The sequence below is a fragment of the Thunnus maccoyii genome, chromosome 4 (genome assembly GCF_910596095.1).
Source record: "Thunnus maccoyii chromosome 4, fThuMac1.1, whole genome shotgun sequence".
Lineage (NCBI taxonomy): Eukaryota > Metazoa > Chordata > Actinopteri > Scombriformes > Scombridae > Thunnus > Thunnus maccoyii.
In genome coordinates, this window is record NC_056536.1 from 33,934,206 (window position 1) to 33,957,815 (window position 23,610).

Consider the following 23,610-nt stretch of genomic DNA (forward strand, 5'->3'; position numbering starts at 1 on the left):
GTCGTGCAGGTCAGAGGGCCCAGGTCACTCCTTTGTGTAGAGTTAGTGGCAAGCTAACTCTGTTTCGTGGCTCCTGTACTTGTTAAATCAGCCAGCAGACTTGAGAGGTAGTTGCTGGCACTAGATAACTTCAGTTTCTGAGTCTTACGCAGGCTCTTGCGTCTTTTGCCGTAAAGAAAGGAGTTCTGTGTGTGTCTGCTGTGAGCGGGCCACACAAGAGAGCTGTGAGGAGAAAAAGGAGCTGAGAGCTGCTTCTTCGGCAGCTGGAGGTAAAAAGAGAAAGGAGGAGGGGTTCTCTGGTTTTGTTAAGGTGGTCCCATGGGTGGAGTTTCACACCTTAGGTGCGAACAACCGAGGGCTCAGGTTTCTTACAGTCTTGAAACATGTGGTAAGCTAGTGAGATCCAACAATTATTAAATACCAAATTCTCATAAATACGAATTCAAGAATGAATCAATTCATTCATGAATATTTTATTTCTTATAGCAAGCCTTTTCTCTCTTCTAGCACTCTTTTTTAGAGAATGACTTCACCCAACATAAAGGCCTTTGCTTGGGGCTCTTGTTTAAAATCTGAACATGAAAGTTTAAGAACATGGAATTATCATATACAAATAGTATGTTTTCATGCTGAATATGAGCATATGTAATCCAGAATTCAGTATGTAGAAGGAACACATAAAACCATGAATAGTCTACAAAATCAGTGTTGACATTGTAGAGAACTTTAACTCCTCCCACAAGGGTGGGACAATGAAACAACTTGCATGAAGTGGGATATATAAACAGGAAGTCTTGGCCCAGATATCCGGGCTGTTGCCTCCAGAGGCTAAATCGTCATTAGGCGTAAGCTGATGGGTTCTGACATTGATGACATCCTGAATTTATAATAAGATCAAACCTGAATTTTGTATTCTGATGACATCTTCTTTAATTCGTATTGAAATAAAATCTGAATTTCTTAAGAATGTTTTTGATGATTTTTTTCTGTACATTCGCCACCAGTCTTTACACCTGCCAATGAAACAAAGAGCAGCAAAATAAAATGTTGACTTCTGTGTAAATTAAAACGATAAAATTACAAACACTAAAATGATTAATCAAGGTTACTTTAATAAATGCACCTTTGATTGGCATTTTACAAGTCTCTGTGTAAATACAAAAAATAATCAGTGAAGCTGGTTATCAACCTAAACAAACATTGTTTTACTAAAAGATTCAGTCTCTCAGTTTAAATTTCCACCTCATCACATCACACTCAGACTGCTTTAGAAAAACAGGTGTAAGCTGGTCTGAAGTCTTCATGAGATGAACACATTCTCTGTTTATAAATACCAGTTTATATGTGGTAAATAACGTGTGGTTTCTATGCGTACACACTGTAAAGCATGTGACCCCTGCTGTGTGGGCCCCAATCTACACTAACACCACTGACTGGCAGAATCTGTTGATTAATATTTTCACATTTCTGTAGATTTTTGTTTGGGGTGTCTTTAAGGTCCCATGTCTCTATGTGGAAGTGGAAGTGCCTGAAATCCCCAAAACTCATTTATAAAGTGAGTTATCGGCCCATAACTTGTAAGTTATAGCTACCAGAGGTCTGAAAGTTGGTGTACTAAAGCTGTGCATTGGTTCCAAGTCGGTAGGTGGTGCCGTCTCTGAGTTATGATGAGCGACCACTAGGGGGCGGGGGAGTGCTGTTAGGAGATCAAACCAATGGCAGAACTGAAGGCACAGGCCATCAACTTCCTTGTCCAGGTCAGCACTGTCTCTCATTCAGACCTCCAGGTTGTAACGTATCCAGTCTATGGATCCAGATTTACTCTGCTCTTTGCTGTTGAAGTGTCCACCTTGGATTGCACTGTAGCACAGAGGCCTGAACTGATTGACAGCCATATTGCAGAAAATGTTGACCTAACCTAACAGAGTGGGTCTCGGTCTTCCAAAGACTGTACCTATACTGTGTAAATCTGAAGAGGATGGTGTTCCCCGTTTCCCCCATGTATGGTACACTACATTGTTTACAGGTAATCAAATAATGGATCCCTCCCTGGTATGTACGAAAAACATTGTTATTGTCTGTATTTCGTATCCAGATTCAGTGCTGAAAAAAATCCCCTTGACCTTTGGGTTTTTGGGTGTGCAGTGGTTTTAATTTAGCCTTGATCAGATAGTCTCACAGTTACTGTCTCTACAGAAAAAGAAACAAATGCCAAAAATACAGTAATATTAAGTGTAACAGTGAACTGATTCTAGTGAAATGCAGTGCAATGAGCAATTATAGAGTGTGGTCTCACATATACTGCCGTGCATCATATTAAATAAAAACAAACTATATCATATGTTTACAGTTATGAAAACAATCATTTTTATTTTGTTTCCTCTCTTTATAAAAATGTCCTGACTTCATTAAAATGAGAGAGATGTGATGTGAGCATCCTGATTTAAAAAGAGGGAAAATGGACACGTTAAAACCATCAGCAACGTGGACATCCTGGTATCAAGCAGAAACAGAGCAAAACCACCTGCTTTAAAGTGTAGAATTGTAGGTCATAGTATAACAGGTCATAGTATAGCATATTACAGTATAGCTGGTCAGTACTTGACAGGATTTCTGTCCATTCTGTAATGGCCTTCAATTTTACAAATGGGGTATAAACACTTACACAGCATCTCTGCAATTTTCGTTTTAGCTGAGTTCACCTTCACAGGGTCTTGTTTGTTGGCAACAGCTGAAATAAATATTGAACTTTAATGTAACATCCTTGACATTTTGTATTTGTGTGTAAGTTTTAAAACTGTGTCCCGTCATAGAAACTAAACTTAGATTTTCATTTAGCATAAATTTTATTTACTGAGAGGAATCACTAATCTCCACCATCAGCTGAGGTTCTGTCAAGATAAATGTTTCTTAGCTTGATTTATAGATATTTTCTATCGATGTTGGTTTTGCAGGTTCACAACTACATATAAACACCAGAATACTGTACACACACACACACATACACACACACACACACACACAGAGGGTTTGTCTGTGTGTGTGTCTGAGCTCGTGATGGTCTATAAATAGAGTTTATTGTTCTTAGTTATTGAACCCATGACAATGATTCATTGTTCCCTGTAAGTTTTACATAAGAACAGGTGATCTCATGGTCTGTGCTACCTATGATCTGTGTCTACATGTGTGTTTAGACTATGTGTGTGTGTGTGTGTGTGTGTGTGTGTGTGTGTGTGTGTGTGTGTGTGGAGCTTCCAGTAGGATTTTGGAGCTTTGCTGTGGAGCCTCACAGGAATGCTGCCCCTAGTTACTGCCTGACAAACCCAGTCACCAAGTCCTGTGTGTGTGTGTGTGTGTGTGTGTGTGTGTGTTTGTGTGTGTATGTGTGTGTGTGTGTGTGTGTGTGTGTGTGTGTATGTGTGTGTATGTGTGTGTGTGTGTGTGTGACCCAGATACTTTGTTTTACTAGTCATGTCCAGAAGGACTCAGGTATTTTTATGGTCTGGCTGGTCTTATCTTGTGATTGGATCGATACCCTCCAGCTGCTCGCTGTTAACAGGCTGCAGCAGCTGTTCGCTAATCAAGCTTCAATCAGTCACACACTGAAATTTTTTCCCAGCTTCAATTACAATAGGTGTGTTTCCATCCATCGGTTTCTATTTGAATAGTCAATTTCCTCACAAAAACACCTGAGTGGAAAAGCTGAAAATTCAAAAAAAACTCTGAAATATCCAGAACAGTCTGCCTGCAGGCTTCCTCTGCTGTCAGGGCGTCTCCACAGTCTAGACAGGAAATGCCAGCAAAATAAAACAAAACATACGAGGCAATACTTCTGCTGCCAATAAAAAGGAACCACAGAACTATCAGCTGTCATGGCAAGCGTGATTTTATCAATTTTATATTAAATAGTGCTGTATATCGATTCAAATATTTAATTGCAATTAATCGCATGACTCACCATAGTTTAATTTTTCAAGTATTGATACTCTTACATATTATTATACTCTTAGATATGCTTGCTTCATGCAAATGTATGCATTTATTGTTGGGAATCAGTTAACAACACAAAATGACAAAGATTGTCAGGTAAAGCATTTAGCTTTTTAAAAAATATGCTCTAATCATAACTTTTGGCAAACTCAAGCTCAACAGGCAACAGTTGGCCACATCGGCCAGATAAGTTTTCCATTACTTCGGTACTGATGAGAGATCACTCCCTGGATCCCTCACTTCAAAAGTAAATCACACACAGTAATTGTGTCCAAACTCACGTGGGAGAAATAAAGGCTCACAAAAACATCCCATGTGTTGTGGGATAATACAAAATAAACCAAACAATAAATAAAGTGAGCAGTAAACAGTGAAATGGGGATATAAGAAAGAAAATTACTTTTGCTCTTTGTCCATCATACAGGTTGTGTATGATGATAACTTTGTTCTTGTCGACAGACCCATCTGACAGGGCTTTGAAGCTGAACTTGTCTTGTGAAATTCCTTTTTCTTTATCCATTGTTCCTCGCTCATTGCCATCTGACTTAATGCTAGCGGGCTAAACTACAGGTGAGGCAAGGGGTCATCATAGCCGAACCTGCGTTAATGTCCTCAAAAAAAATTAGTGGCATTAAAATGAATTTGCATTAATGCATTATTATGTTAACTTCGACAGCCCTAATTTTAAATAATTCTGTCAACACAGTACTGTTAGTATCCTATGAATTCTTCAAATGTAGCGATATATATATCTTAGTATTTGATGTTTGGATAGTAACTGTCACTGTTGTGTAGAAGAAGCTTCCAGAACCTGAACAGTTGTCGTTTAATCTGAACATTTTACCTGCCAACGTGTTGCGGTTTTACAGAAAAGAAAGTAAACAGACTTTGCACAGAAATATCATCACTAAGGTTACTTCCTTGATACTTCAAAATAAAAGCATCTCTGTATGTAGCTCTTAACAATGTATTCTCAGAACCTCACCTATAGTAATACTGAATAAATACCAGGTTTCCCGAAAATTATCAAAAGCTGGCCTTCACACACTACATCGACTTCAATGGATCAATAGCTGGAGATGCAAATGTTTATAGGAATCCAGTATGTTGTTGTGAGCACATTCAGGCCCCAGAAACGCTTTATAACTCTGGCATTCAGTGAAAGACGATTATACTTCAGTTTTATTTCCTCTCAGTTGATGCATCCGCTGGTCAGTATCACAATGCTTTATTGGTACTTAGCCTCAAATAACAGAATATTTCCCCTTAAAAGGGGTATGAATTTTAATGAAAATTGTGACTCTCGGATGCAAAGTGTAATGTAAAGTGCAGCCTATTGATTTACTTCTGAACTAAGACTCCAGACAGACACAGCTCCTGATGACATGTTTTTCTGTGAAACCAAACTGCAACAACTATTGAAGCAAGCAGCTAATTGGGTTTAATTTAAAAATAAAAAAATAAAAAAGTTGCTGCTGCTGACTCTGTCCTCAGGTCTAATGCAAATAGTTTTATGCATTCCATGATCTTTTCACATTTAAGTTATTGTGGTTCTTCATATCATCGATATACTGCATATAAGATCACCAACGGTGAGATCACATCACTGCCATGTTCTTAAGAAGTTAAATATGTTAAATTTTGACCATTTTATTAAATATGTTCACCATAAACTCATCTATCTATAAATACCTATAACCGGCTCCTCAGGTGCTCAGTGATCTGCTGGTTCCTCGCAGGGTTTCAGGCTCAGTAACACGGCGAGCATCAGTTAGGAATTGTAAGGTGGCTTTTCATAAATCCTCACTCGGACGAGCGGCTTTTTCTTTTTGGATCAGCACTCTGATCTGGAACTCTTTACCCACAGAAGTCAAAATGGATCAGTGGAAACAGTTTCTAAAGAGGGATCAGTCGTGTAGTCATGAGGGACCAGCTCCTTGTATCATTGTTTGTAAATTGTTTGTTTTGTTTGTATTTTGTTTGAGTTTTATGTATTTTAAAGATTCATCATCCCGGGGACGGCCTAGCATCACAAACTAGCTTGGACTATAAATGCTGTGGTGTGTGGTTCATGATATATATGTGTCCCTACACAAATAAACATTAAATAAATAAATAATGTCTGATCTAGTTTTCTTGTGAATTAGCGGCTAATTTTATGTCTTCACAACTACTGAAATAAAAACAAGGGAAAATGGTGATGAGGGGACTGTGGGTAGCAGAGGATCTGTGTCGGAGAGGATCCGATCAAACATACAGACTACAGCGTACGTGTGTGTGTGTGTGTGTGTGTGTGTGTGTGTGTGTGTGTGTGTGTGTGTGTACAGTTGTGGCAGTCTGAGTGACAGCAGGGGGATTGAGGGGACTAGCTCAGGGTTCTTGTGGCGTCTCTCTGTTGTTCAACTAAAATAAGTTTATAGCATCATCCTATTGTTTGACTGAACTCCCTTTTTGTGTGTGTGTGTGTGTGTGTGTGTGTGTGTGTGTGTGTGTGTGTGTGAGCTGCGGTTGGTATGACAGGTGTGTGAGTGTGCAGTCTGGCTCATATATAGCGGGTTTATGAGGTGTTATATTGGTATTAACACTGCACAAGTGGTGTATGTGAATGTGTGTGTGTGTGTCTAAAAGGCTACAGTTCACTGTGTGTATTATTCATATTATAATTTATTATCAAAACTGTCTCCTTTACGTTCATGTACATAATGACACCTGTTACTGTGTTTTTAGGCTGAAAACAGCTCTGTGTTAGAGGAAAATGCAAAGAGCTGCGTTGTGTACCTGCAGAACGATGGAATTCAATCCATGACAGACAATTTGATTAATAGCTCCATGAATCTGAAGGCTTATCAGATGCCAAAACACTGCACAGAGGTTTATAATGGTATGAGGAAGGATTTTTTCAACATGGCGACAATTATTTTATCCTCTGTGTCCATAATCACGTAGTTAGAAGATTAATTATACACTGCTCACAGTACAAAGTAATCTGCCAGGAATCTGTGCATGAATATGTATGATTGGATATTCCAACACCTGGCATTAACATGCAGTCAGTATCTGGATAAAGAAAAACCACAGTCTGTACATACAGATAGATATAGCCAGGTGTGACGTCACCAGCTGGTTTAATTGGAGCCAGTTTGAAGCCCAGAGTTGCAGCTCATGCATTTAGATCCAAGACCTTCCAAACAAGTGCAGGGTGTTTACACCCCGATACCTCCAACTGAAGGTAAAGTTACAGACTGTGCTATCAGGGCAGGTATCATAATCGAGTAACATTAAACTTAGTGAAATATTACAACAATAGTTCGACTCAGTGTATCAAACTCAGAGTCCTGGAGCCCGGGGGGAGCAGCAGGTGAGCCAACTGTCAATCACAGCTGTCAATCAACGCCCACATGACAGACGTCAAAGCTACTATAAGTCTTCAGATCTTATTAATGGAACAATAATGTCCAAAATGACCACCAGCTCATTTATTAGAGGGCCTGAATTTAGAGATTGAGACCAGAATGACTCGTTGGAAACAATGATTGACTCAGTATTTCTAGAGAGAGGTTGAGGCTTTTTGAATGGGAGTCAGTTGGAGCAGCTAGCAGCCATCTGTGGCACTTTAAGGTACTTCAGCCTCATGACGTGGGAGCTGCTGGTTGCACGTTAATGCAGTTGTAAATGCTCTCAGAATGCATTGTGATTGGACTGTGATCAGATTGGACAGACCAGGTGGTCAGACTCTCATTGAGTGCATTTACATGTGCACTAGTATCAAGTCTTATCCTAGTTTTGATCATATTTGGGATATGATGTTTACATGAGAAACCTGGTTATTAATATCCCTTTTAACATGATTCTAATACTATCCAGGCTTTCAATCAACTGTGTGCAGTTGTATCTTGATTTCTCACCATCTCATTTTCAGAAACCTGGATCAGGTCTGAAAACATGACCAGGATACTCCAAAAACCCGATCATAACCAGGATACTAGTGTGCATGTAAACACACTCATTGTGATCGGGTCTCAGCAGGTGTAAATGTAATCTGTACAGCATGACCACCTCATATACAGTTGGCTGTGTGTGTGACATTAAATTACTGAATTACTGGCACAAGCAAGTAAAAGTGTACCAGTTACGTTAGGTAAAATCTCCTCTTAAAGTCAGAGTGTGAATGGAAATTTTATGCAAAAGTATTGATCGGCTTTAAAGGACTGGTTCACAATTTTTTATAACTGTCTTAAACCAACAGTCAAAAGCTCAAATGAACATTAAAGCTGTGTTTCTTGCTGTAATCATTCCTCCTGTTCATACTGACCATTAGAAGATCCCTTCATAATGACCTTACAATGGAAGTGATGGAGGACAAAATCCACAGTCCTCCTTCTGTGCAAAAAAAAAGTATTTAAAGTTTATCTGAAGCTAATATGAAGCTTCAGCGTCCAAATGAATCAAATCAAGTAGATATCTTTCAACGTTACGGTCTTTTTAGTGCCAAAGTCCCTCTTTTTGTTACTATACTTCCACCTGCAGCTCAACAGGGAAACACTGTCCGAGGAAACACAAAGAGGGAATTTGATGCTAAAAAGACTGTAAATGTGTCAGATATCCACTTGATATGACTAACTCAGACTGATGAAGCTGAATAAAAGCTTCACACAGACTTTTAAATGACTGTGTGGACACACTGTGGATTTTGGCCTCCATCACTTCCATTAAAGCACATTTGAAGGATCTTTTAATATCCAGTATGAACAGGAGGAATGATTACAGCGAGGAAAACCTCTTTCACTGTTACTATGGACACCTGACTGCTGGTTTAACACACACTTGAAAAACCGTGAACCTGTCCTTTAATTAGTTAGGTACAAAAATTATCCCAATGATCTTAAAAAACAAAACAATTGATGAAGAAAACTGAGAATTCAAAGAGACGACGTTCTGGATTAGAGCTCTGTTGGCGAGCAGCACCTCTGTCCCTCCACTAGATCCAGTCCTCCGTACTCACGTTCAGCACTGAAACGTCGCTCGTAGTATATCTGGACAATTTTTCACTCTCCATCCGCTATATGGTAGGTGTCACGCCAAAGCACGTAATACACGTGACACCGTGTAAGTGCCATGTTTTGTTTTGCCTAGGCGTGACAAGTATGTGCATGACTTTCAAAGAGCCTGTAAAGTGGCGCAGTTCAGATGATGTGTATATGAGATGACACATTTCCATATTTGAAGGTGGCAGGTTGGGTGGATGGATGGACAGATCCCAACTTACAAAAAGTGGACTTATCAGACTTTGCTGCAGGAAGCTGCTGTTCGCTTCCAACTTCTAACCGCAAGTGTCATGTTAGTGTCCCGTGCCGTTGCCCCTTGCTGGTACTGCACCTTCATACATGGATGTAGTTTTCATGCCTGGGTAATGTAAAATGTGACACACCGACACGCTATACTCTAGTGGATTGGCGGGTGTATTATAAGTGTGATACTGGGTTGGAATGTCAGAAAATGGTGAAAAATATGGATCAGTGTTCCCCAAAGATGACCTCCTCAAATGTCTTGTTTTGTCCACAACCCAAAGATATGCAGTTTACTGTCATAGAGACTTAAAAATAACTGCAGTCATTTAACCAACTCTAGCTCTATTCTGCACATTATGGACAACTAACTGACTTTAATGTGTGTCACTGTGTTGTGCTGTCATTGTTCTGTACCTCTGACCTCATATAAAACACATATGTTTAGTAGTTTCAGTACCCCAGTTTATAATTACGGCTGTGACAATTATAACATTTCTAAAAAACTGTGATCATATATCTAAAGATAGATCTGGAGGACTACAAAGCAAACAAAAGACTGGAGAGATGAGTCAGTGTTAGTGTTACAGGAGTGTGTGCAGCTGTGTGAGAGTGTTCATGTGTGAACTGCAGGTCTGTCGGGTATTATGGGTGTGTGAGTCAGTATTTAGGCTTCAAACAAAGTTATCCTGGATTAGAGAGAATCAAGAGGAGGGACAACTGCTGAGAGAGAGAGAGAGAGAGAGAGAGAGAGAGAGAGAGAGAGAGAGAGAGAGAGAGTGAGACAGAGACAGAGACAGAGAAAGGAAAGGAAAGGAGGTGAAGAGAGACAGATGACAAAGAGTAAACCATGCTGACAGATTCCTCTGGTTTCTTCTTTTCAGTGATGGAAAGTAACTAAGTACATTTACTCAAGTACTGTACTGATGTACAAGTTGTGAGGTACTTGTACTTTACTTGAGTATTTCCATGTGATGTTACTTTCTACATTTCAGAGGGAAATATTGTACTTTCTACTCCACTACATTTATTTGACAGCTTTAGTTACTTTTCAGATGAAGATTTGACACAATGGATAATATAACAAGCTTTTAAAATACAACACATTGTTAAAGATGAAACCAGTGGTTTCCAACCTTTTTGGCTTTTGACGTCTTACAAAAAGCAGTGTGTAGTCGGGGTCACATTTCACATGTCTATGAGTTGTTAACAGCTCCACCAAATAGTGATTTTTCCCTCTAAACTTCTCACATGCTTTCATTTCAATAAATGTTCAAATGATCCAATATTTCAGCAAAAATCAAAGATTAGAGAAAAAGTCCAAAAACTGAAAACAGATTTGTGTATCAGAACTTTGTTTTTTCTTCTTTCCTCTCCCATTAATCATCTCACCACCCCTCAGATTTATCTGCTGACCCTTTGGAGGGGCCCGACCCCTAGGTTGGGAACCACTGGACTAAACTAGCTAACTGTATATAAAGTAGTGTAAACTAGCTCCACCTCCAGCAGCTACAACAGTAACATGCTGCTCTAACACTGATGCTTCACTATTAATAATCTAATGATGTCATATATAATAATATATCAGTCAGAGGGACCAAACCACTACTTTTACTGCAATACTTTAACTACATCAAGCTCATAATACTTATGTACTTTTACTGCAATACTTTAACTACATCAAGCTCATAATACTTATGTACTTTTACTGCAATACTTTAACTACATCAAGCTCATAATACTTATGTACTTTTACTGCAATACTTTAACTACATCAAGCTCATAATACTTATGTACTTTTACTGCAATACTTTAACTACATCAAGCTCATAATACTTATGTACTTTTACTGTAATACTTTAACTACATCAAACTCATAATACTTATGTACTTTTACTGCAATACTTTAACTACATCAAGCTCATAATACTTATGTACTTTTACTGCAATACTTTAACTACATCAAGCTCATAATACTTATGTACTTTTACTGCAATACTTTAACTACATCAAGCTCATAATACTTATGTACTTTTACTGTAATACTTTAACTACATCAAACTCATAATACTTATGTACTTTTACTGCAATACTTTAACTACATCAAGCTCATAATACTTATGTACTTTTACTGCAATACTTTAACTACATCAAGCTCATAATACTTATGTACTTTTACTGCAATACTTTAACTACATCAAGCTCATAATACTTATGTACTTTTACTGCAATACTTTAACTACATCAAACTCATAATACTTATGTACTTTTACTGCAATACTTTAACTACATCAAGCTCATAATACTTATGTACTTTTACTGCAATACTTTAACTACATCAAGCTCATAATACTTATGTACTTTTACTGCAATACTTTAACTACATCAAGCTCATAATACTTATGTACTTTTACTGCAATACTTTAACTACATCAAACTCATAATACTTATGTACTTTTACTGCAATACTTTAACTACATCAAGCTCATAATACTTATGTACTTTTACTGCAATACTTTAACTACATCAAGCTCATAATACTTATGTACTTTTACTGTAGGAGGAGTTTTCATGCAGGACTTGTAACAGAGTATTTCTACACTGCTGCATTGGTACTATTGGTAAATGATCTGAGTGCTTCTTCCACCACTGAGAACGAGAGATGGAGAGAAATAGATGCAGCATGCAGATCTTTTGTCCTTTTCCAGGAGAAAATCAAAGCTCTCTGGGAAATGGAACAATCCATCCTCCACTCGTTTATTTTTCTTCCTCTGTCACAGAGACAGCTGATGTACGGAGGGATGAAGAAATGAAGGGATGGAGGGAGGAGAGAGGCAGCTGCTAGGGATGGGAGGATGGGTGGATGGATGGAGGGCTTAGAGAGAAATGTGCAGCGGCATCAGCAGTAAGTCTGTGAGTAAATCTTTATTTATAAAACATCTATAAACACAAAGGGTCACAGAGGGCTCAGCCACACAACAGCAGCAGGAGAAAAGGTCCTCTGCAGGAATCAGTGTTACTCTTGCACCTGATTCTGTTTAAGGTTTTTGACAAAAATCTATATTTGCTTTAGACACATTTTAGTCATCTGCATGCAGTTATACCAGCTGGTTATAAGTTCAAACTCAGCCTCATCATGACGTCAGTGTTTACTACATGCAGATATTAAGCATCACTAAATTAAAACCGGTTGCACCATAAACTAGTTGTTATGTATGAGTTGTCGCTAACTGCAGGTGGAACTGTTGCTAAGCTAGCTGAATGAACCAACTAACCCCCCCAGGAGCAGCGCCAGGCTGTGAAGCCAAAACTGACATACTATAGTGGCCAAACTGTCTAATTACAACTTCCTGTCTGTCATTTAATGCACACTGGCCCAAAACACATTATCCCCCACACACAATCATTGGAAAAGGAGCGACTGTTCAGCAGTGAATAAGTGTTTCTGAGTGAAATGACTCGTTTTATCATCAGAATTTGATCCATTCTGTCTGATAACATTTGGAAAGTCTAAAAGACCTGAACAATTCAATTATTTTATTCCCATTCAAGTGAACAAGGAGCCAACAGGAAGTCAGCCAGCTCGGCCAGTGGAAGTCTCTACTGAGCATGCTCTTCAGGCCCAAAAAGATGGAAGAATGAGCAACATCTGGGTAATTTCTTTTTTTGGTTTCATGCACCACTGAGCAACTTTCATAGGAATATGGTTGACATACAGTATCTGACCTGACACTACATTTCACAGAAAAAAACCTACATGAATACTACTAATTCTAAAACACACATATTTCTGCAGGTATGCAGATAGAAATAAAACAAAGTCACACCTACATTCACAGAGGATTGGAAGTTATGTTTGTTTTATCTTTTGGCAACTAAAACTGTTATTTATGGGAGTTATTCTACAGTTATCCACTGATTTACACATCACTAAAATGTTTTCTGGATACAACGAGTTTTAAAGGCGCACCCTGATTCAGTAAACTACTAGTTTGTTATCAAGAACTTATTGGTGGATTTACAAACAGCTGGTGCATCTAAATACATTTTGGTCGAGTTTTTGTCTCACTTTCTGTTGCACATTTTTAATTTTCTGTTTCTTGAAACAGCTGTTTTACAGCTGTTGGCATCTCTGCAAGGTTAGCTGTTTATACAGTGATACAACAGACTAACTCTTCCCAGGCCACTGAGTCCTCGCACTCCTTACCACCTTGATGACCTTAAAGATAAATATTTTTGATAGTTTATCTGAAATAGTCAATAAACTTGGATAAAAGCTGTGTCCGAGCAATACCATTCATGAAAATGTTCTGTAGGCTTCAACAGAAAAAATAAAATCCCAGAGGTCCTGTGTCGCCTACACTGACATTTACTCAGGTACTGTACAAACCTAAGGTACTTGTACTTTCCTAGTACATCCAATTGATACTACTTTATACTTCCATTCCACTACATTTCAGAGGGAAATATTGTACTTTCTACTCCACTAAAGTTATTTGACAGCTTTAGTTACTTTTCAGGCTAAAATTTTATATAAAATAACGTAATGATAAGCTTATAAATGGCACTGCATTATTAAAGATTAAACCAGCAGTTCACAAACTTTTTGGCTTGTGGCCTCTTAAAAAAAAAATCAGTTTGTGTTTGTGTCTCTTTGTCATGTTTCAGATGTCTATGAGTTGTTTGCAGTTCCACCACAAAGACATTTTCCCTCACATGGTTTCAAATAAACGTTCAAAAGACACAAAGATTAAGAAAAGTTCTGAAAAATTCATCTTCATTAAGCATGACTGTTTTTTCTTCTTTTCTACTCAATCTATCCTCTTAAGACTGCTTAGATTTATCTTGTGAGCCTCACAAAGCAGTTCAAACTAGCTCCACCTCGCGTAGCTACAGCTATAAAATGCTGTCTTCTGTCTATGCACTGACTCATCAGTGTTAATGATGTACTTTGTTAAATTTATTTAATACATCAGTCACAGCCTGATTTTCTGCCAAACAAGCACTTCTAGTTATACTTTAAGCAACTTTAACGGGTAATACTTATGCACTAAATACAGGACTTAAACTGAAACAAGCTGTTTAATCCCACAGCTTATCGATCATTTCCCACAGAGAAATTAAATCTCACAGTACACTGCTGCCATGCTGTTGAATGAAACATGGTGTGTGTCACTGCCTCATTCATAACTGTCATTCACTGATGGGGGATTACAGAGAGGGCGAGTGGAAGGGAAAGGGATGAAGAGAGCTTAGGATGGAGCCTATGTTTGGGTTATTCTGGTTTATTACAATGTGGGTCTTATTGTCATACCTTTGTCCATCATTTCTGTTACTGATAATGACAAAAACACAAGTGGCTAACATTAACATGCTTAGCTATATAGTTTTATTAGCCTAGCATTACATCCAAAGCTAAGAATTAGATTATCTTAGACGTTATTTTGTGAGGTTACAGGTTAGAAAACATCCGCTGTGGACTTGTGAACCACAGCTTGAGGCTGAAGTACCTTCATTTTTTTCATTTTCCACAAACTTACAGACTTGATCAAATCTGCCAGCAACAGTTGTCACGTCAGTAAAACCACAGCTTTTGCATTTTTAATTTGCACAAAAAAACCCCTGAAAGGAAACGCTGAAAATTTGTAAAAAACAAAAAAAAAACTCTATTATGTTTTCCATACGGTTTTCCATCGTTTGAGCTTTGACTGACACTTTTTTAATGACGTCTTCTCGATGTGTCCTCTTCTTCTGTGACGGCTTAATGGCACCGACTTGAGAATTAGCGCCATCTGCTGTTTATCTGCTAATATTCACACAACAGCAGTGGATGGAAACAAGCAAAGTTGGTTAAAATTTGCACTAAATTTGGATGAAATCTACCTTTTAAATTTCAAGTAGTAAACCTGCCACTGCTTTCAGTTAACTTGATGGTACAATGTTGTACTGTAACTGATGAACAAAACTATGAAAATAAAATCCAAGTTGTAATAAGTGAATTATCTTTAATTGGAGGTGAAAGGAGAGAGAGAGAGAGGCCAGATGATGAATGAGTCCATGTCAGAGGAAGAGAGAAAGACGGACAGACCGATGGACAGAAACACAGAGCAGAGGGACGTGGACAGTCAGTTTCTATAGATAGCTCATAGATTCAGAAGGTGAGAGAGAAAAGAGTGATGAGGAGAGAGCAGATGTGGGCTTTAGCTCTACTTCATGTCGGTATTCCTTCCTGACCACAGCAGGCCTTTTATGACCGTTCAACAAGACCTATCAGCTGCAGTAGAGGAGGTCACATGCTGCAGCGACCTTTACAGGGAGGTTATAAAGTGAGGTGATGCTCTGTGGGCTGACTTATTCTGTTCCTCTGCTCATCCTCACAAACTACGCTGCAACAACGACGAAACAAATCCCACTAAGAGCTTCAGACCAGACAAACCCAGCACAGTGAGTACACAACGTTGATGACGCAGCTGCTTTCTGTGTGTTTCATATGATGTCTATAGTTCACAAAATTCAAGACATCAAAATAATGTTAAATGGCTTTAAATTATACATTGAAATATCTCTGAATACATATGCAGTGCAGTATCTGTGAATCTAAGAGGTCGTTGCTATGGAGAGCTGGGAATTCAGGAATAAAAAACAGCACGACAGCTGCTGAATGGTTAGAAAATAATCACCCAAAATCCACAAATGAATTAATTAAAACGTCTTAAAATTCAGCCTCCAAGTTTCTCAGTGGCTAGAGCAGCACCTTGGTGCCCCAACAGACCCGGCTTCACTGTGAGACACTTGGTTTTTGGTTATTTGGTTAATTGGAAATTTGCTGCAAATGTTACAAACAATATAAACTAAGGCAGATCCTGCATTTATTAACTGATCTTGTAGGGAGGCCTTGTGTCAAAATGAAGTTTAAAGTGAAGTTTGCTCTGATCCGTGGAGGGGGGGGGGATGGGGAGTGGGTTGGTCAGTAAGTGCTGAAAAGCTTAAAAAAGTTAATTTAGCCCAAGTTAAAGCATGATCACACTCACAAAGACAACATCTGGTGTCGACAGCAGCTAAAAGACTGTCACATAGTTATATTTACAGTTAGGATTTTGTGCTGGCAGTTTTTTGTGGGTGTGACAGCGTATCAGATCAGGCATGGAGACAAAGAATAGCTCGGGGAGAGGTCCGAGTGATCCTCTGATGCTGATGTGGCAGCTGTCAGCTCTGTCTGTAATCCTGAGTAATGTGTTGAGGTACAGCTGCGCCAAATATATTGTAAAAATGGCCGCAATGCCAATTTGTTGACAGCATAATGTAGTTTGGTCTGTCATTAGGCTGTTAGTTATGGGTTGTGATATTGAGAAATAATACTTTGTTATTAGGAAATACTCAGGTAAATGTAGCACTGACTTTATTGCTCAAGTTTAAGTTCTTGAAAGGAAGCAATTTTAACTTTCTGCTGCTACTTATTTTTTTGTACTGTATTTACTCTTTCACACACTTCAGCATCTAAAAAAAGGCCAAAAGTACATGTGGATTGAAATCCGATGGGATGCATTCTATCTAGATGTTGAAAGAGCTAAATACACACATTTTTACTCCTCTCAAGTGTAACTACGTCAGTACAACTCTGTCTCCTAGAAATTATGGTCATTTACGACTAAACTGTTTCCCAGTGGCGCTGCGTTCTCAAACATAATCTCTGCCTGGATGATGATCACAGGAACGTTTCGTGGAATGAATGAAGCTACATTTCTAGTGGGAGGGAGGAGGTCGGGGTGGATGGGGGGCTACAAGATGCAGGACTCTGACAGCAGAGACCCGGGTTCACATCCTGAGTCCTGTGTGTGTTCAGGTTTGGTTCAGGTTAGTGAAAGATGCTGCTGTGGCTTAAATGTTCATAAACATGTTGAGCTTCAAGTCACTGCAGACTTTTTTCTGTATTAAACAGAGACCAGGATCTTTCTCTGACCTGAACCAAGTGCTGCCAGAGTCTGAACACAACCACAAACACTTTCATACTGCTGGAGTTTCTACCAGCAGAGATTTTACTGCAACACCAGATATTTTAATGCCACATTAGATATTTTGGTGGAAAAAAAGCAATCAGGTACATTGTCTCTGAACATTTCAATCATACATTCAGTAATCAACATTTTTGCAACTTGACAAATACATTAATTAACAACATTTTCTCATTATGTTGAGAGAAAATGTGATTCAGCCACACCATGTTTCTAGCAAAACATAGTTGCTGTCGCACTTTAGTCGTATATGTAGTTTCTAGGAGAGAGTTGGTCAGTAAGCGGGCAGGGGAAGTTGACTCGACAGGTTTTGTTCCTGTGATGAACACATTTAAATTAGACCAAAATTAGTTTAAATTACGATATTTCTGATATGACATGACAGAATATTGTTAGTTATCTGTATGTAGCTGGAGTCTTTATTTCTATACAGCAAATCAAATGTTTGTATAAAGAGATAACGTCTCATTCTATCAGAGGCAGAGCAGATGGTCACACTGAGCCTGATTGCATCCTGCTACACAACGCAAGAGTCACGGACTCTGAACAACAACCCACATTAGCTTTCCTGCTAAAGTTTCCTTCTTAAATAACTTACAAACATGAATACATGTCTTGTCCTGCAGCTTGTTGAAAGAGACACTAGACTCATCAGTGGTCGGGCTAACAGAGATGGATATACAGTATGTGGCTGAACAAAAGTGTATTATTTTACTTAATTTTTGCTACATTTGTGTTTTACATGTTTACATTTGTGACATAGGTTAAAATTTGAAAGGAAACCTGATGGATTCCTTCATGGCCCAAACTTTATTGTTTTTCCAGTAAGGCTGCAACTAACGATTATTTTCATTATCGATTAATCTACCAATTAGTTGAGTTGAATGATTAAGTCTATAAAATGTCAAAAAGTAGTGGGGCGGCTATGGTGAAGGAGGTAAAGCAGATCGTCCACTAATTGGAAGATCAGCGGATCAATCCCCGGCTCCTCCAGTCCGCATGTCAAAGTGTCCTTGGGAAAGAAACTGAACCCCAAACTGTTCCTGAAGGCTGCACCACCAGTGTGTGAGTGTGTGTGTGAATGAGCTTTAGCACTCCAGATGAGCAGGTTGGCACCTTGAATGGCAGCCTCTGCCATCAGCGTATGAACGTTGGCATGTAGTGTAAAAGCGCTTTGAGTGGTCGGAAGACTAGAAAGGTGCTATATAAATAAGTAAAGACCATTTACCATTTTAGTGAATATCTGAAAACATCAAAAATGTTGCTTTGTCCAACCAACAGTCCAAAACCCAAAGATATTCAGTTAACAATGATATAAAAAGAGAAAGGCAGAAAATTCTCACGTTTGAAAAGCTTGAACCAGACGATTGTTGTTGGTTTTTACTTGAAAAATCACTGACACAACTAATTGATTTTCAAAATTGTTGCCGATTATTTTTCTTGCGATCAACTAATCGTTTTAGTTTTATTATCCAGTAAACTGCAGCTTTATCACGTTTCACATGTTGCTTTGGATCATGTATGACAGGTCGTGTTCACTGTGTGAAAAGTGTGGAATTTACTGTAAGAGGATGTATTCTTGAAGTCCTGATTTCATGAATTTAGTTGTGTCATTCACTTTTAAAACTGGTGGAGATTTTGGCCGTCACCTATGTTGTTGTTTTGTATGTCAAAAATCATTCAGTACTTTTTAAAAAGAGAACAAAAGGGTGTTGGATGGACACCAAACGTGTGTGCTGAATTCACTGTGTCATATATACAAATAGATTTGAAGGCAGCATTACTGTAGAGTTTAAAGGACAGCAATTTTTCAAGTCCTTAAAAACAACAGTCAGGAGCCCAATTGAACATTAAAGCTGTTGTTCTTGCTGTAATCATTCCTCCTGTTCATACTGACCATTAGAAGATCCCTTCATAATGACCTTACAATAGAAGTGATAGAGGACAAAATCCACAGTCCTCCTTCTGTGCAAAAAATGTATTTCAAAGTTTATCTGAAGCTAATATGAAGCTTCAGCGTCCAAATGAGTCAAATCAAGTAGATATCTTTCAACGTTACAGTCTTTTTAGTGCCAAAGTTCCTCTTTTTGTTACTATACTTCCACCTGCAGCTCAACAGGGAAACACTGTCCGAGGAAACACAAAGAGGGAATTTGATGCTAAAAAGACTGTAAATGTGTCAGATATCCACTTGATATGACTAACTCAGACTGATGAAGCTGAATAGAAGCTTCACACAGACTTTTAAATGACTGCTGAAGCTGAATAGAAGCTTCACACAGACTTTTAAATGACTGTGTGGACACACTGTGGATTTTGGCCTCCATCACTTCCATTGAAAGCACATTTGAAGGATCTTTTAATATCCAGTATGAACAGGAGGAATGATTACAGTGAGGAAAACCTCTTTCACTGTTACTATGGACACCTGACTGTTGTTTTAAGACACACTGGAAATATTATGAACCTGTCATTTAAGTGCAACACACAAACAAGGCAACAGTGCCATCTAGTGACGACACAAGAAAACAGCCACACGTAGAATCAAGATTCAACACACAGACAGATGAATAACTGAAAAGCAGACGCAAACAGCTGACATGGGCTATTTTGACTAATTACATCACATGTGATGTCATTTGTCCATCCGTGTGCATCAGACTTTGGCAGCAAATTACAATGTTAAAGTTTCCTCTACAAAGTGCTGTAGTTTGTTGTAGAGGTTTGTCAAACCTCAAAACTTTTCTTCAGGGGTTTTCTTTTAAGTTGTTCTTCATGGCTGTTCTTTAATGTTGTTAAAGTTTGCTTTTCAAAATAGTTCAAGTTCTTTATGGCAGTAATTCAGCATTGGTCTTCAAGTTGTTCTTGAGATCTCATGGCCCTTTTGAGGCTGGGTTCACAGAGGCTCCTCAGTGTTTAATCGAGGCTTCTCTAAGGACTAGTTGTCTAGGAACCACAAGTAGCATCACTTTCCTCTCTCATAAAGCCCCAGAGTTTATGGAAACTGTGCTTTGAATTTTGAGCAACACCAAATGCTACAGACTTTTAACTAATGTGTGTTTCTATGTGTTGTTGTGGTCAGATGTCTCGGTTCCTGGACATGAAGGAGTTTGGAGAATCTGGTCGTTACCTTCGTCTTACCAACATAGAGCAGCTGGCTGCCAAGGCGCAGGCTTTCGACGGTATACAATCATTTACATATTTAAACATATAACCATAATTTATATTAATATGTTTTAAATGAACATCAGCCCTGTGTGCTTAACTGTATATAGCATACGTCTTATCACGTCATATCTGTATCTTGTGTTTCTATATATGTGTACATACAGTATATATTAAATAAAACTGTGGTTATGTTTCTTTCAGGTACGAAGCGTGTTTGGATGCCTGATGATACTGAAGCGTATACTGAAGTGGAGGTCAGAGAGCGGAATGGAGACAAAACCACCGTGGAGACCAAAGATGGACGGGTCAGTTAGTTAGTTAGTTAATCTGTTATTTAAGATTTAATTACTCAGTTATTATTTATTATTTAGTCACTGAATCTATGACGATTGTTTTGCAATGCACAACTGTCATAAAAACATGCTGGCATCAATAAAAGGAATTGATAAGCTCGGAGGCAAAGGACTCCAATGGATTAAACAATTTGGAAGTCGTCCATATTTATATACAGTCAATAGTTTGATGTGTTGAAGTAAATATCAGCTAAAATGTGAATGCTTCACAGACTTCAAAATCCTCAACTGTCATCTTGTTTGCAGAAATCATTTATACCACACATCCCTACATCATTAAACCTCCATAATTATCTGATGACAATCTGATGTCCAGAGGTTGTAAAACACTGCAGATCTTGTAAGAAGCTAAACCTGTGTGTTCCACACATGTTTCAGTTTCTGATAGTAAAAGAAGATGATCTCCAGCCGATGAACCCTCCCAAGTTTGACATGATGGAGGACATGGCCATGCTGACTCACCTCAATGAAGCATCCGTCCTCTTCAACCTGAAGAGGAGATACAGCATGTGGATGATCTATGTTAGTATCTGCTCCACCTTACTCACAAACCCTGTGTGATTCTACTTGTGTTCATTTACATTTTGAATTTGTACGCAAGAAGATCTAAATGAAAATACCAGAAATTAAACTAAAATCAGCCTGATCAAAGAAAAACATCTTTTCATTGTGACATTTATTAATTTGAAGATGTTTATCTATAATAATTCCTCTCTCTTTCTTCCTTATCTTTGCCTACATGTCTAACTGTCTGTCTGTCAGACCTACTCTGGTCTGTTCTGCGTGACAGTTAATCCATACAAATGGCTGCCAGTCTACACTCCTGAGGTGGTGATGGCGTATAAAGGGAGACGTCGCTCAGACGCGCCGCCCCACATCTATGCCATCGCTGACAACGCCTACTGTGACTTGCTGCAGAGTGAGTCACCTTTAACCTCTGACCTCTAACCCTTACATTATCCCATTAATGTGTCCCTCGTATATCATATATCAAAATGCTATGGAGACATTAGAGCCGGTGGTAAATTACTCACAAGCTTCACAAATCAGTTCATGTTCTTCCCGGGATGATGACATGTTGATCGGCTGATCATCTTAGAAGTCAGGCTGCTAGCGGCTGAGATGACTGGCCGGTCTCACCTGGTCAGCGGCTCTTATGTTATTTGGATAAACTGACCACATATTGGAAATCTAGATGGTTACTTTCTCACCTAATAAGGTGACATATTAATAGTCCTACTATTGACAACAGCTTAGCCTGGACCAAAATCTCTGCCACTGCTGCTGCTGGTTGGTGCGAAATGTATTCTGGGATAGGTAGGACCATGAAGGATCCATCCATTGGATTCTCCAAATTCAAGAAAAGGCAGCTGCATTTCTTGGCTGCATTTGAAGGAGCCTTCAAAATGGAACAGCTGCTGTGTATTCAAATGCAGCCTTTGAAGGACATGGCCCCTGAATTGAGACGTAGCTGGAGCTGTGAAGTGGGAGGGGTTGCTGGTTCAGAAAGTGCTTTTCCTCATTCTGTATCCCCTTTTCAAATATTCCTTTAAATCAGTCTCCTGGATAATGTAACAACCTTACAGGTTTATATTCTGATACCAGTTTACATTATTTACACTTTGTTTCTGAGAAATCACGTTTTGTCCACGATTTTGGTGGACGACTAAGAACACTACAATACCCATGAGCCTCGACCGCTGTTGCTATGGAGAAGAAGCCATGGGCGAATCAGAGTGCAGTGAATTTAAAAACACTTTGTAGCTGAACTTGTAAATAAGACGTGTTGCCATGGTTACTGAATTCACTCAAAGTGACCCAGACATTAAAAGTGAACTGATTTAACCCGCAGATGGTAAAATCAGTTTCCCAAAGATCATAATCTTTAGCTTCTGCTCACCATTAGTGGTGCAAACTTCTTACTAGTTCCACCTGTACTTTTCTTGTTATGAGTAGTTGAAATGTCTGCCAGGAAAAAAGTCCTAGCCGAAGAAAAGTCTACAACATAAGACAGAAATTACAGTAAAAATAATAATAAAAAAAAGTTTTTAAAATTAATTTTAATCACCAAATTGTATACTACTCCTAAAACAGCTCAACCTCAAATTCTTGTTAGTCAGGAAGCTAACTGTCATTAGCTACGTGTTACAGTCTTGGCTGGAGGGATCCTGAATATTTCAGTCGCTCAGGCATTCATCAAATTCATTATGGATATAATATTGAAAAAGCAAACTTAGCTGAAGGAGGACATTACTTCTAGCATCTTATCAGGTGGAAGAAGATCAATGTCAGGCGAGTAGTGGAATGCGTCTCCAGACTACCTGCTGTTCTGCTCACTTCTGTAACTCAAATCTATTCTTGAAGATTTCTTTCATTTGGATTTCTGAAAAAGTGAAACGTGTTCCTGGGATTTCATTTATTTATAAAATCACATTACATCAATATTTCTGGAAATGTGCCTCTGTTAGCCAGCTGGTTAATTTTCAGCTGCAGTCCTTTGGCGAGATGTTCTGAAACCAATGAAATTACAGACAGATAACGGCAAGATACCACAGAAACAAACAAAAAATAAGCATTCACAAGACATTTCACAAGCCAGGCAAATCAACAAGAGACAATAAACCATTAGTACAACAATACAGCAACAATATCCACTATTCAGTACATGTAGCCATGCAAGCAAGACAAGTCAACAAAACACAACCAATCAACACCAACTACAACCATCCCTCGACACACTGACATGAAGAACAACAAGGAGCAATAAGACATAAATAAAACATGATAATCACAATGTTAATC

General features: G+C 38.6%; 1 protein-coding gene across 1 annotated transcript in view; it reads left to right on the forward strand.

The window, feature by feature from the left end:
* The first annotated feature begins 20,369 nt into the window (after positions 1-20,369).
* Positions 20,370-23,610, forward strand: part of LOC121896281 (myosin-7B-like) — a 43,457-nt gene continuing 40,216 nt past the window's right edge. Inside the window, exons 1-4 of the mRNA XM_042410084.1 lie at positions 20,370-20,469; positions 20,657-20,760; positions 21,187-21,330; positions 21,571-21,727. Coding sequence (XP_042266018.1) covers positions 20,370-20,469; positions 20,657-20,760; positions 21,187-21,330; positions 21,571-21,727 — 505 coding nt within the window. The remainder of the gene's footprint in view (positions 20,470-20,656; positions 20,761-21,186; positions 21,331-21,570; positions 21,728-23,610) is intronic.